The sequence below is a fragment of the Loxodonta africana genome, chromosome 8 (genome assembly GCF_030014295.1).
Source record: "Loxodonta africana isolate mLoxAfr1 chromosome 8, mLoxAfr1.hap2, whole genome shotgun sequence".
Classification (NCBI taxonomy): domain Eukaryota; kingdom Metazoa; phylum Chordata; class Mammalia; order Proboscidea; family Elephantidae; genus Loxodonta; species Loxodonta africana.
The window spans coordinates 84,387,744-84,403,603 of NC_087349.1; the positions used below are offsets into that span (position 1 = coordinate 84,387,744).

The window sequence follows — 15,860 nt, forward strand, 5'->3', positions numbered from 1 at the left end:
ATAGAACAGAGTAGAACTGCCCCATAGAGTTTTCAAGGAGCGCCTGGCAGATTTGAACTGCCGACCCGTTGGTTAGCAGCTGTAGCACTTAACCACTACGCACCAGGGTTTCCATTGCCTTTTATTCTTTTTTCTGGAGGCATTCCTTTCTGCTTCTGTAAAGGGAGTAAGTGGATTACTGGCCATCTGCTTTGCCTCCCAAAGATATAGGCCATTTTCCTCAACCCCAGGAAGTTTCTTTCCAGCTGATTGTCCCCTCTTCCCACCCAGAGCAACTATCATTCTGTTTTATATCACTGTAATTTAGTTTTCCTGGTTTTGTACTTTACATAAATGGAATCATACGTACTCTTCTGTGTTTGGCTTCATTGCTTAATATCTGTGAGATTTATCTATCTAGTGTACATCAGATATTTCTCACTGCTGAGTAGTATTCCATTATGTCAAAGTACCACAGTTTTTTTCTTTTGTTGATAGGTATTTAGGTTGTTGCCAGTTTGTAGCCATTATGAATAAAGCCGCTATGAGTATTCTTGTACAAGTCTTTTTACAGAAATATGGATTCATATATCTTGGATTGTAAGAGTGGAATTTCTGGGTCAAAGGGGAGGTGTTTTACTATTAGAAACTTCCAAATAATTTTTCAAAGTTGCACCATTTACATTCCCACCAGCAGTGTATGGGAGTTTTTGCCCATGTCTTTTCCAGCTCTTAATATTATCATTCATTCTAGTGTTAGCCAACGTGCTGAGTGTATAGTGATATCTTAGTATGCTTTTAAATTGTATTTTCCTGCTGACTGCTGATGTTGAGAATTTTTTCATGTGTTAATTGGCTATTCAGGTATTTAAATAGGTAGCTGTTGAAGTATTTCCTCATCTGTTAAAGCTGGATTCTTGGATTTTTTCTTACAGATTTGTGGTTCTTTGTCAGATATATGTATTATGAAAATTTTCTTCCAGTCTGTAGTAAGCTTTTTCAATTTTTTTTAAATTGTGCTTTTAAGTGAAAGTTTACAGTTCAAGTTAGTTTCTCATATAAAAACTTACACACATTGTTATGTGTCCCTAATTGCTCTCCCTATCATGTTACAGCACACTCCTCCTTTCCACCCTAGGTTTCCCATGTCCATTCATCCAGCTCCTGTCCCTTTTTGCCTTCTCATCTCGCCTCTGGACAGGAGCTGCCCGTTGAGTCTCATGTATCTATGTGAGTGAAGAAGCACTCTCTTTATTAGTATCATTTTATGTCTTACAGTCCAGTGTAATCTTTGTCTGAAGAGTTGGCTTTGGGAATGGTTTCAGTTCTGGGCTAACAAGGAGTTTGGGGGCCATGTCTTCCAGGGTCCCTCCAGTCTCAGTCAGACCATTAAGTCTGGTCTTTATACTAGAATTTGAGTTCTGCATCCCACTTCTCTTCTACTCCATCAGGGACTCTCTGTTGTGTTCCCTGTCAGGGTGGTCATTGGTGGTAGCCGGGTGCTGTCTAGTTCTTCTGGTCTCAGGCTGAAGGAGTCTCTAGTTTATGTGGCCCTTTCTGTTTCTTGGGGTAATATTTTCCTAGTGTCTTTGGTGTTCTTCATTTTCATTTGCTCCAGGTGGATTGGGACCAGTCAGCGCATCTTAGATGGCCACTGGCTAGCTTCTAAAGACCCCAGATGCCACTCAACAAAATGGGATGCAGAACATTTTCTTAATAAGCTTTGTTTTGCCAGTTGACCTAGATGTCCCCCAAAAGCATGGTCCCCAGTTCCCCACCCCTGCTACTCTAACCCTCCACGTGTTTGGTTGTATTCAGAAAACTTACTTATACTTAGCTTTTGGTTTAGTCCAGTTGTGCTGACTTCCCCTGTATTGTGCATTGTCCTTCCCTTCACCTGAGATAATTTCTTACCTACTATATACTTAGTGAGTACCCATCTCATTCCCTCCTCACCCTCATAACGATTAATAAATGTTTTCTTCTGTGTTTAAACTTTTTCTTGAGTTCTTACAGTAGTGGTCTCATACAGTATTTGTCCTTTCACAACTGACTAATTTCGCTCGGCATAATGCTTTCCAGATTCATCCATGTTACGAGATGTTTCTCAGACTCATCGTTGTTCTTTATCGTTGCACAGTATTCTGTTGTGTGAATATACCATAATTTGTTTATTCATTTGTCCATTGATCGGCACCTAGGTTGTTTCCATCTTTTTGCTATTGTGAACACTACTGCAGTGAACATGGGTGTGCATATATCTATTCATGTGATAGTTCTTATTTCTCTAGGATATATTCTAAGGAGTGCGATTGCTGGATCGTATGGTATTTCTATTTCTAGTTTTTTAAGGAAGCGCCAAATCAATTTCCAGAATGGTTGTACCATTTTATATTTCCACCAGCTGTGTAAGTGTTCCAGTCTCTCCACAACCTCTCCAACATTTATTATTTTTGGATTAATGCTAGTCTTGTTGGGGTGAGATGGCATATCATTGTAGTTTTGATTTGCATTTCTCTAATGGTTAATGATCCTGAGCATTTCCTCATGTATCTGTTAGCTTCCTGAATGTCTTCTTTGGTAAAGTGCCTATTTGTATCCTTTGCCCAGTTTTTAATTGGGTTACTTGTCTTTTTGTTGTTGAGGGTTTGCAGTATCTTGTAGATTTTAGAGATAGACCCTGATCCGATTTGTCGTAGCCAAAAAATTTTCCCAATCTGTAGGTTGTCTTTTTACTCTCTTGGTGAAGTTTTTAGATGAGCGTAAGTGTTTGTTTTTTAGGAGTTCCAAGTCATCTAGTTTCTCTTCCGGTATTTGTGCATTGTTAGTAATATTTTGTATACTGTTTATGTCATGTATTAGGCCTCCTAGCATTGTCCCTTTTCTTCCATGATCTTTATTGTTTTAGATTTTATATTTTGGTCTTTGATCCATTTTGAGTTAGTTTTTGTGTATGGTGTGAGGTATGGGTCCTGTTTCATTTTTTTGCAGATGGATATCCAGTTTTACCAGCACCATTTGTAGAGACTTTTTCCCGTTTAACGGACTTTGGGCCTTTGTCAAATATTAGCTGCTCATAAAAAAAAAAGTGGATAAATTTGTGTCTGGATTCTCAATTCTGTTCCATTGGTCTGTGTATCTGCTGTTGTACCAGTACCAGGCTGTTTTGACTATCTTGGCAGTATAATAGTTTGTAAAATCAGGTAGTGTGACGCCTCCCACTTTGTTGTTGTTCTTCAGTAATGGTACTTCTCCACTGCCTCTTCCCTTTCCATATGAAGTTGGTGATTTGTTTCTCCATCTCATTCAAAAATGCCATTGGAATTTGGATTGGGATTGCATTGTGTCTGTAGATTGCTTTGGGTAGAATTGATATTTTCACAATGTTGAGTCTTCCTATCCATGAGCAAAGTATGTTTTTCCACTTATGTAGGTCTCTCTTGGTTTCTTGCAGTAGTGTCTTGTAGTTTTCTTTGTGTAGGTCTTTTATATCTCTGGTTAGATTTGTTCCTAAGGATTTTATCCTTGGGAGCTATTGTAAGTGGTATTGATTTCATGATCTCCCCTTTGACGTTCTCTTTGTTGGTGTGGAGGAATCCAACTGATTTTTGTATATTTATCTTGTATCCTGATATTTTGCTGAAATCTTCTATTAATTTTGGAAGTTTCCTTGTGGATACTTTGGGGTTTTCTGTGTATAAGATCATGTCATCTGCAAACAGAGATACTTTTACTTACTTCCTTACCAATTTGGATGTGCTTTATTTCTTTTTTCTAGCCTAATTTCTCTGTCTAGGACCTCCAGCACAGTGTTGAGTAAGAGTGGTGATAAAGGGCATTCTTGTCTGGTTCCCATTCTCAAGGGGAATGCTTTCAGACTCTCTCTATTTAGGATGATGTTGGCTGTTGTCTTTGTATAAATGCCCCTTATTATGTTGAAGAATTTCCCGTCTATTCCTATTTTACTGAGAGTTTTGATCATGGATGGGTGTTGGACTTGTTGTATGCCTTTGCTGCGTGAATTGATAAGATCATGTGGTTCTTGTCTTTTGTTTTATTTATGTAATGGATTACACTGACGGTTTTTCTAATGTTGAACCATGCCTGCGTACCTGGTATGAATCCCACTTGGTCATGGCAGATTACATTTTTTTTTGATACGTTGTTGAATTCTGTTGGCTAGAATTTTGTTGAGGGTTTTTGTGTCTATGTTCATCAGGGATATAGGTCTGTAATTTTCTTTTTTTGTGGTGTCTTTACTTGGTTTTGGTATGAGGGTTATGCTGGCTTAATAGAATGAATTTGGGAGTATTCCATCCTTTTCTATGCTCTGAAATACCCTCAGTAGTACTGGTGTTAACTCTTCTCTGAAAGATTGGTAGAATTCTCCAGTGAAGCCGTCAGGGTTTTTTGTTGTTGTTGTTAGGAGCTTTTTAATTACCTCTTCAGTCTCTTCTTTTGTTACAGGTTTATTTAGTTGTTCTACTTCTGTTTGTGTTAGTTTAGGTAGGTAATGTGTTTTTAGAAATGTGTCCATTTCCTCTAGGTTTTCGAATTTGTTGGAGTACAGTTTTTCGTAGTATTCTGTTATTATTCTTTGAATTTCAGTTGGGTCTGTTGTGGTATCACCCATCTCATTTCTTATTTGGGTTATTTGTTTCCTCTTTTGTCAGTTTGGCTAGTGGTTTTGTTGATCTTTTCTCAAAGCAGCTTTTGGTCTTGTTAACTTAATTGTGTTTCTATTCTCTATTTTGTTTAATTCTGCTCTAATTTTTATTATTTGCTTTTTTCTGGTACCTGATGGCTTATTTTGCTGCCCTTTTTCTATTTGTTTGAGTTGTAGGGTTAATGTTTTTATTTTGACTCTTTCTTCTTTTTGGATGTATGCATTTATTGCTATAAATTGACCTCTAAGCACTGCTTTTGCTGTGTCCCGGAAGTTCTGGTAGGATGTGATCTCATTCCCATTTGATGCTGTGAATTTCTTTATTCTGGTCTTAATTTCTTCTATAACCCAGTAGTTTTTGAGCAAGGTGTTATTCAGTTTCCATGTGTTTGGTTTTTTTCACTTGGTTTTCTGTTGTTGATTTCTACTTTTATGGCTTTATGATCAGAAAAGATGCTTTGTAGTATTTGATACTTTGGATTCTGTTAAGGCTTGCTTTATGGCCTAATATGTGGTCTATTCTGGAGAATGTTCCATGTGCACTGGAAAAGAAAGTATACTTGGCTGTTGTTGGGTGGAGTGTTCTGTAAATGTCTAGGAGATCAAGTTGGTTAATTGTGGCATTTAGATCTTCTGTGTCTTTATTGAACTTCTTTCTGGATGTTCTGTCCTTCACCGAAAGTGGTGTGGTGAAGCCTCTTACTGTTATTCTGGAGCTGTCTGTCTTTTCAGTGCCGTTAGAGTTTGTTTTATGTATTTTGGAGCCCTGTCGTCGAGTGCGTAAATATTTATCATGGTTATGTCCTCCTGTTGTATAGATCCTTTTATGGTTATGTGGTGTACTTCCTTATCCTTTGTGGTGGATTTTACTTTAAAGTCTGTTTTGTCAGAGATTAATATTGCCACTCCTGCTCTTTTTTTTTGATCGTTGTTTGGTTGATATATTTTTTTCTGTTCTTTGAGTTTTAGTTTGTTTGTATCTTTAAGTCTAAGGTCTGTCTCTTGTAGGCAGTTTATAGATGGACTGTGTTTTTTAATCCATTCTTCCACTCTGTCTCTTTATTGGTGCATTTAGTCCATTTACATTTAGCGTAATTATTGATAGGTATGAGTTTAGTGCTGTCCTTTTGGTGTCTTTTTTTTAGTGTTGTTGACAGTTTTTTTATTCCACTTAATTTTCTGCGCTATGTCATTTTTCTTTATGTATTTTCTTTTCATCTTTTTCATTGTTGATTTTGTATTTGCTGAATCTTTATGCTTTTCTTGTTATTTATTTTGATGGGTAGGATTGTTAGTTTCCTTTATGGTTACCTTGATGCTTACCCTGTTTTTCTAAGTTTAAGTCAATCTTTTATTTCTTTATATTGTCGTGATTTCCTCTCCATATGAAAGATCTATGACTACATTTTTTAGTCTCTCTTTATTGTTTTAATGTTGTCATCTTTTACATATTTACGTCTGTTTCCCTATTTTCAGTGTTTTAGGTTTGCTTTATTTTTGTGACTTCCTTGTCTGGACTGATACCTGGCTGCTCTGTCTTGTGTTCTAGTCTTGGGTTGTTATTGGTTTTCTGACAGGAAGACTCCATTTAGTATCTCTTATACTTTTGTTTTGACTTTTGCAAATTCCATAAACTTCTGTTAATGTGGAAATGCCCTAATTTCTCCATCATATTTGAGATGCGGTTTTGCTGGATATGCAGTTCTTGGCTGGCAGTTTTTTTCCTTCAAGGCTTTATATATGTCATTCCATAGCCATCTTGCCTGTGTGTTTTCTGCTGAGTAGTCCGAGCTTAGTCTTATCAACTCTCCTTTGTAGATGACTTTTCATTTATCCCTAGCCAATTTGAAAATTCTCTCTTTATCTGTGATTTTGGCAAGTTTGATTATGTCTTGGTGACTTTCTTTTGGAATCTACCTTGTGTGGGGTTTGATAAGCATCTTGGATGGATATCTTTTCATCTTCCAAGGTATCAGGGAAATTTTCTGCAAACAAATCTTCAACAATTCTCTCTGTATTTTCTGTTATCCCTCTGTGTTCTGGTACTCCAGTCATTCATACGTTATTCCTTTTGATAGAGTCTGACATAATTCTTAGGGTTTCTCCATTTTTTAAAATTCTTTTATCTGATTTTTCTTCAAATAAGTTGGAATCAAGTGTTTTATCTTCAATCTTACTAATTCTGACTTCCATTGCCTCAGTTCTGCTCTTAGGACTTTCTGTTGAGTTGTCTAATTCCAATTATTGGCACCTTTGAAGCTCTGATGTCGTGTCACCAGGTGGTTAGATTCGTTACTAGTTATGTGAGCCCAGGATGCTATGAGTCGGAATCGACTCGACGGCAGTGGGATGTGAGCCCAGGAGCCCATTTACTCCTGGATTCAGCTCAGGTGTCCAGGTAGTTGGTCACCAAGAGTGTGGTGCAGGCTCTAACCTGCAGTTCTGGAGGGACAGGGATGATGGGGGTAGGCACAGGTATCTGGCTGCAGAAGGGGGTCATGCACCAAGTAAGGCAGGAGGCTGACGGCTGCCCCTGAGTGTCTTGGGGGAAAACATGACCCTTTTCTCTAGAGTGTGTAGGTGGGTGAGTTTTGCAGCTGGACTGTGGGCACCCAATGTTGTTTGCTATAAAGACTGGGAGGCACACTTATTCTTGGACCTGTTTCAGGGATGGGTAGGTGGCGTGGGTGGAGCTACCAGTCCTCAGGCCTCTGGTATGGGTAGCTGAGGACCCTGCTTAATGGACAGAGTATTGTCCAATGTCACTCCACCATATAGCTAATACAGTTCAATTTAGGCTTCAGGTATATACCCTATTGTACTGTGCTAATGAGGGCCTACGCTTTTGAAATGGGCCACACAGGTCTATGCAGGGGTAAAAGGCAATCATAGTCCATGGACCCCTTGTGCCAGTGCCTAGGAAAAGGAGCTGTGTCTGCTCTGAGTTCCTGGCTTAGGGGAGTTGGCAAGTTATTTTTTCATGTTTGTTAATTTGTTCCCTCTACAAGGCTGAAAGAATGGCTCTGGGCTTGTAATGAGTCCTACTTTCGGCCCAGGGAATGCAGCAATCACTGATACAGGCCCAGGACCCGGTACAGAGCAGGGAGGGGGCAGGTGGATGGAAGACAGGTTCTTCCCAAATGGAGTGTTTTTTGATCCACAAGATTAGACACGTGTACTTGTATTTTGCCAGTTGGGTACTGCTCTTCACTGGCTCTGGAGGCTTGAGTAGACTCTGTGCTGCCTGGTCTCTCCCGATGTGGAAAATGCATCCCGAGCACCACTATTTGCTTCACTGTGGAAGCCAGCCGATCTGATCTGCAGGGTACTGGTTCCCGCTGGGTCAGGCCTGGCAATTCCTTGCAGCTTCTGAACCATCTCTCCCTCACCCAGCCGCTCAGTCTGATTGCTCACCTTTGCCTTTGATGTTCAGGGCTCCTAGATTGGCATTCACTTATTTTTTCTGGTCTTTGTTTCAAGAGGGACCAAAGGAAGCATCTGACTACTCCAGCATCTTGGCCCTGCCTCTCACAGCTGTATCCTTTTTCACTTTCTTAATGGTTTTTTTTGGCTAATAGAATTTTTTTATTTTGATGAAATCCAATATATCAGGTTTTTGTATTTAAAAAAATACAAAAAACATTTTTATGTCTGTTGCCTTTTTTTTTTGTACACTGTCCGAGAAGATATCCTGTGGTTTTACCTAGAATCTATAATTTTTAAATATATGAACTATCTCAAATTTGTTTTTGTTTATAGTATGAAGTGAGGGGTTGAGTTTTTTCCCTCATGTAGATGTACTTCTCTTTTTCTTATTGCATTGTTTTGGCATCTTTGTTGAAAAATCAATTGACTGTATAACTGTGGGTATTTTTTTCTGTTGATTTGTGTATTTTTATGCCAGGGCAACACTGTCTTAATTACTGTAGCCCTATGGTAAGTCTTAAAATCAAGTAGTCCAATTGCTCCAACTTTGTTCTTTTGTTTCAGAATTGTTTTGGCTATTTTGGTTCCTTTGCTTTTCCATATAAATTTTAGAATAAGCTTGTCTAGATTTATAAAATATCCTTCTGAGATTTTGATTGAAATTCTGTTAAATTTGTAGATCAATTTGGGGAGTATTGATACTTTACTGTGTCGAGTCTTCAAGTCTAAACATCGTATGTCTCCATTTATGTAGGTCTTCTTTGATTTCTTTGATCAGCATTTTGTAGTTTTTAATATATAGAAGGTATGCATATTTTATGCATATTTTATTAGTTTTTACCTAAGTATTCTTTTTTATGAGCTATTGTAAAAAAATTTTTTTTTAATTTTCGTTTCTAACGGGTCATTACTGGTATATAGGAATATAGTTGAATTTTGTGTGCAGATCTTGTCTTCCTGATATTGCTAAACTCACTTGTTAGTTACTAGTTACATTCAGATTTAGAATTATTTTTGCTTGCTGAATTGACCATTTATCTTTATGAAATGTCCCTCTTTATCACTGGAAATATTCTCTGTCCTGAAGTCCTCATTGCCTGATTTTAATACAGCCATTTTTGTATGGCGTATCTTTTCTATCCTTTTGCTTTTATCTGTCTCTTTATATGTAATAAATGTTTCTCATAGGCAACATGCAGTTGAGTCCAGGCTTTTTCCATGCAGTTTGATAATGTCTTGCCTTTTGATGGGAGTGTGTAGTTCATTTTGATTTTATATAATTACTGATGTGGTTGGGTTTACGTCTGCTGTCTTTCCTGTTGGCAGCATTTTTTCTTTGTCTCTTTTAAAAACCATAACCATTCATCATCTGATGTCCAGTTTTGTCTTTTTCCTTTTAACAAGTAGATTAATAATAAATTCAAGACATTTAAGAAACAGTATGAGCTCACAGTTCTTTTAGACTTACATTATTCTTTCCCTCAGTATTTTATAGTTCTCATCCAAATGCATTAACTAGCACTTTGTGTTAAAAACTTGCTTTAATGGAGTCTTTTCAAAACATGCTATGTGTTTTTCAAAGATAACTATAACTGTTTTCCCAATCCTATTTTTTAGATTTATGTACTGTTTTGAGTAATTATCATAACAAGTAGAACTGATATAAACACATTTAGGAACAAATGTAACTGATTTTTCATGGTCATGCCACTCAATAAGAGTGGAAGGTTATGAGTATAACTGAGCACTGGCTACTATTAATAAGCATTCAGTATGTTCTGGTCCTCTCCTTTATTTTACTAAAGGATTGGAGAGTGTGAGGACAGGAGAGCATGTTGTTTAAATACTGAGTAAAAGTTCAACATTTATCTATGAAATAGCTGGTTTGTAGTATAATTGGAGTAAAATTGCCAGGTCTTTATTTATATTATTGGTGTATACATTATTTAAATGTATTTAAATTTAAACGAGAGGTGATCCAATAGAATGCAGAAATTATCAAACAATATCATTAATATCAAACACAAGTAAAATTTTGGTGAAGATCTTTCAAAAGCAGTGGTAGCAGTACATAGACAAGGAACTGCCAGAAATTTAAGTGGGATTCAGAAGAGGATGTGAAACGAGGGATATCACTGTTGATGTCAGATGGATCCTGGCTGAAAGCAGAGAATACCAGAAAGATGTTTACCTGTGTTTTATTGACTGATCAGAGGCATTCAACTGTGTGGATTGTAACAAATTATGGATAACATTGAGAAGAGTGGGAATTCCAGAACACTTAATTGTTCTCATGAGGAGCTTGTACATAGGCCAAGAGGCAGTTGTTCGAACGGAAGAGGATACTGTGTGATTTAAAGTTAAGAAACGTGTGTGTCAGGGTTGTATCCATTTACCATACTCATTCAGTCTATATGCTGAGCAGATAACAGGAAAAGCTGGACTATATGAAGAACGGGGCATCAGGATTGGAGGAAGACTCATTAGCAACCTACCATATGCAGATGACACAATCTTGCTTGCTGAAAGTGAACAGGACTTGAAGCACTTAATGATGAAGATCAAAGACTACAACCTTCAGTTTGGATTATGCTTCAACATAAAGAAAACAAAAATCCTCACAACTGGACCACTCAGCAACATCATGATAAACAGAAAAGAAGTTGAAGTTGTCAAGGATTTCGTTTTACTTGGATCCACCTTCAATGCCCATGGAAACAGCAGTCAGGAAATCAGATGGCGTTTTGCATTGGGCATATCTGCTGCAAAAGATCTCTTTCAAGTGTTAAAAGGCAAAAATGTCACTTTAAGGACTGAAGTGTACCTGACCCAAGGTGTGGTGCTTTCAGTCGCCTCATGAGCTTGTGAAAGCTGGACAGTGAATAAGCAGACTGAAGAGGAATTGACGCCTTCCAATTATGGTGTGGGTGGAAAATATTGACTATATCATGGATTGCCAGAAGAATGAACAAATCATTCTTGGTATAAGTATAGCCAGAATGCTCCTTAGAAGCAAGGATGTTGAGACTTTGTCTCAAATACTTTGTACATATTACCCGGAGGGACCAGTCCCTGAAGAAGGACATCATGCTTGGTAAAGTAGAGGGTCAGTGGAAAGAAAGGAAGACCCTCAAGAGATGAGTTGACACAGTGGGTACAACAGTGGGCTCAAGCATGATGATAATGAGGATGGCGCAGGACCGGGCAGCGTTTCCTTCTGTTGTGCGTGGAGTCGTTATGAGTCAGAGCTGACTTGATGTCACCGAACAACAGTAGCAACAACGTACGTTATTTAAGCAGCCTTGGAAACCCTGGTAGTGTAGTGGTTAAGTGCTATGGCTGCTAACCAAAAGGTCGGCAGTTCGAATCCACCAGGCACTCCTTGGAAACCCTATGGGGCAGTTCTGTCCTATAGGGTTGCTATGAGTCAGAATTGACTCGACGGCAACGGGTTTGGTTTTAGTTTTTGGGTGACGCAATGGTTAAGTGCTTGGCTGCCATAAAAAGCTGGTGATTAGAACCCACCAGCTGCTCTGTAGAAGAAAAGACCTGCATTCTGCTCATGTAAAGATTATGGAGCATTTCTTTTCTGTCATACAAGGTTGCTATGAGTCGGATTTGACTGGACGGCATATAACAACATGCATTATTTTGGATGATCATGGTAGACATGTATTTGGGAAATCACTCAGGAAAAGGGAGTTTAATCTACCTTGCGTCAAAGAAATGATATTTTTGATTCTTTTGTAATGCAGAGTGGCATAAGACTTCATCAGAAAACAAATTGTTCATAATCATTTGGGATCTTTGTTTTCTATGGACACCGTTTATCTTTAGAAAAATCAAAGTATTAAAGGTACAGTATGTGAAATTTTGTTTCTCTTTGACTTCTTGTTAGGATGAAATATGAGAGTCTCTAATCTGTGAAACAGATTATCTTTTTCAGATTCCAACTAATTGGGTAATCAGTATTTATTATTATGTAGCCATATATGTATATATTTAATTTGGCTTAATTATGTCTAAATTTTTTGAAATAATAGCAGAAATACAGTTCCTAACTTATCTCAGTAGCATGTGCCTGTTCTTTGTTTCAGCAAGAGAAAGCAACTACTATGGATTTGACTAAAAATTTAGAAAGTGCTCTGAAGACTCATGTAGGTACCAGAATGAAAGATCTAGCGGCTAAGGTTGAGATGTTAAAAGAAGTTAGGTAGGTAAAAGTATATTTTTAAAAGGATAATTTAAAATAATTGCATATTAGTTGATGCTTTGTTTAAATTATGTGCCTACCATTTTTTGCTTTGAAATTTAATCTTTGTGTTTTTATGACTTTGAAGGGAGAAACTAAAAATAGTTATTCTTGAGATGAATTTGTATTATTCTTCTCAGTGTTCTTTTATTACCTGGAAGCTATAGTGTCCTAAGTTCATCTTTGAGAGTGAAATTTAAAAAACAATAACTCACAACTTGTAAGTGGTGGTTTGATGGGAACTACCATGTCCAGTTGTTTTACTTGGGGTTATTTTCAGGACTAATCTGAAACGAAAGTATCCAAATTACTTTACTCTGTCTAAAGATATAATTTATTATTTGCAAAGTGATCCTCATAGAGCCAGAAGAAAAAAGGAAATTGTTTAGCAAGTCATGTGCAGAGTTTATTCAGCATTTCTTGAAGTTTATATCTAAATTATACAGATATTCTTACCCTAGCAGAGGGTTACTTTATTGTTGGCTAGAGATAATGTATCACTTTTTTCTGGAGTTTCGATAAAATAGTTCTCAAAGCAGTCTAGTTCCTTTTTCATGCTATGTGCAAAACTCAACTAGCTGTCCATTTTCTCGTGTACTTTGAAACACTAAAAAGGTGTTGCCTTGAATGAATACTGCATGTTGGCCTTTTCAATGGAAGCTTTTATTTTCCAGTATAAATCTATCAGTTGGCATCTGGTTTATCAGTCTCCTAAGAGTTTGAGTTATTTGGTCCCTTTAGAACCTAATCAGTTTTGAAGCACTGCCAAAAATCAAGTGGCTACATTTGCAAAATTGTGAGCAGACTTTGGACCAAAATGACCCAATGTATTTTAATTCATATTTGAGGAAAGAATATGCTATTAGTAATCTACTTGGAATATTGGTAATCTACTTGGAAATTAAAAAAAGGAATACCTTTGGACCTTGTTGGTTTTGCTAGTTGCCTGCTGTCTGATTGCATTTTTAAATTTAGCAAACACTAGCCTGGTTGTTAGAGTGCAAGGACTGTGTGCCTTTAGCCTTGGCAAGTAAGGTTGGCTAAATATGATTTTTTTTTTTTATTTTCACTATTTCTCTTTTATTGTGCTTTAAGTGAAAGTTTATAAATCAAGTCAGACTCTCATACAAAACCTTACATACACCTTGCTGTATATTCCTAGCTGCTCACCGCCTAATAAGACAGCACATTTGTTCTCTCCACCCTGTGTTTCCGTGTCCATTCTGCCAGCTTCCGTCCCCCTCGGCCTTCACATCTCCCCTCCAGACAGGAGCTGCCCACAAAGTCTCATGTGTCTACTTGATCCAAGAAGCCCACTTCTCACCAGTATCATTTTCTGTCTTATAGTCCAGTCCAATCCCTGTCTGAAAAGTTGGCTTCAGGAATGGTTCCTGTCTTGCGCTAACAGAAGGTCGGAGACCATGACCTCTGGGGTCCCTCTAGCCTGAGACCATGAAGCCTGGTCTTTTTACTAGAATTTGGGGTCTGCATCCTCCTGCTCCTTCAGGGATTCTCTGTTGTGCTCCCTGTTGTGGCAGTCATTAAATATAATTTTTTTAAAAAGTACTTGCAAATCTAATTGTAGGCTAGACACTGAAGGTCTATTTGATATCCATATAATATAATTTTATATAAAAGTTTAAAAATATACTTCTTTATAGCCACTGCTGTAAATAGTAACTTTAGATAATTACTATTTAAGTGTAACTTTTTCTCTCATAAATTTTCATATTTTTCGTATATTGGTCTTTTCCTTTTTGCTCTTTTTTTTTTTTAAACAGGCGTGTGAACGTCAGTGTTCGTTTTGGAGATGACCTCTCAGATGCTATACAAGTGTTGGATGAAGGGTGCTTTACTACCCCAGCTTCCTTGAATGAATTAGAGATAATTTGGGAAGAATACAGTCTGGCTCAGGAGAAGATTAAAACTTGTCAAAATGTGGTGGGTTGAGAATTCAGGAAAAAATTAAAATCTTAATCTGCTGAACATAAGGAGATATTTATCATCTTTTGAGAAAGCAGGGGGGTGGGTGGTGCACATATTGTAATGGCATTTTATTTGCCTGAAATATTTTTTTTTACAGTATTTTCATAGTATATCATTTAATTCCTTTACTGGCCTTGTCAGAAAGGACCAGTAGATAAATGATCATTGTGGACAAAGAGGTAACAAAATCTTTTTTTCCTTTTTGCATAAGAATTTGACCTTTAATTAACTCCCTAGCTTTGTTTGCTTCGTCATCTGATTAAATGATATTTCAACCATGTTACTAGGCAGTATAGTAAATATAACACCTGATTGGTAAATTGCCTCTGGACTGGGAGGAAGTATAAATAAACTACAAATGCTTGCTGTGGACTTTTGTAACTGGGCATGCCCCGCTAGAAACCCAGGAAGCTATGCCTGTGGAATTTTTATAAGAGATGCAGTGGATTTGAAGGGCGTGAGATTTCCAAGCCAAGGTGGCTCCCACGCTCACTGATATGGATGTCATCTTCTGGTCTGAGTGGCATGTTTTATGCTGCAGCATTGGACTATTAGATATTGTCTCAGCCACCTATTGAGAGGTGGTTTTGTGGGCTCGGAAGGGGCATGAAGAATAAAATATTTCAGATGAATTTTTCATTTGCTTAGGGGCATGAAGAATAAAATATTTCAGGTGAATTTTTCATTTGCTTAGATACAAGTATGTATTATTTCCTGTTGCAGTTCTCTTTAGTTTGTTGAATCAAACTGAACAGAAATCTTCGTTTTCTCTATAAAAGTATTCCCTGCAGTAATCATATGTAGCACCTATGATGAGCTCTGTAATTACTGTGTTTTGAGTTGTTCCATCATACGTATTGGTAGTTTCTGCGTCTGTGAATTGTATCCTGAACGTCTATTCCCTATTCCTACCTAGGTTGGCCAGTTGGGAGCCTAACTGGCTCTGAACGAGAAACATCAACAGGATAACTTAGGCCTTTGGAAATGCCAGGAATGTTTAGTTTGGAGAAAGGGTTAGATTTGGGTTTTTTTGTATATTACATCTTAACTTCTGATTATGAAAGAAAAAACGGAGAGCAGAATTAATAATTTTTGAATCCATAAACTACAGATAATATTACGAGTACTTTATAAACTTTTTCCTTGCATCATCTTTAAGATGGGCATTTTTATCCCCATTTTATTAATGAGGAAGGCCCACAGGAGTTGAGTAACTTGCTCAAAATTCCATAGTTCTAAATCTTAATATGGAATTTGAACCCAGATCTGTCTGACTACAAAGTATATTCTCTTTCCATTTAAACTGCACTACCAAATATATTAAAATTACTTATGTATTTTCATGTAATTGAGCTGGAAAAGAACTGCTTCTTTTGCTTTGCTTTGTTTTTGTGGCTTGAGCATAGGAGAGTAATTCAAGGCAGAGAGAGAGAGGGCTTAATGTATTCCAGTAGTACAAGTTTTTTTTTTTTTAAAGCAAATATTTGTTTCTATCACTGCTGATGTTGCAGGGCTGACTTTTAGGCTTCATCGCCTTAAAGGTCATTTGAT

At 37.4% G+C, this 15,860-nt stretch overlaps 1 protein-coding gene across 1 annotated transcript in view; it reads left to right on the forward strand.

Moving 5' to 3' along the window:
* Positions 1 to 15,860, forward strand: part of STK31 (serine/threonine kinase 31) — an 87,036-nt gene that overhangs the window by 20,279 nt on the left and 50,897 nt on the right. The window contains exons 9-10 of the mRNA XM_064290410.1: positions 12,169 to 12,284; positions 14,105 to 14,264. Coding sequence (XP_064146480.1) covers positions 12,169 to 12,284; positions 14,105 to 14,264 — 276 coding nt within the window. The remainder of the gene's footprint in view (positions 1 to 12,168; positions 12,285 to 14,104; positions 14,265 to 15,860) is intronic.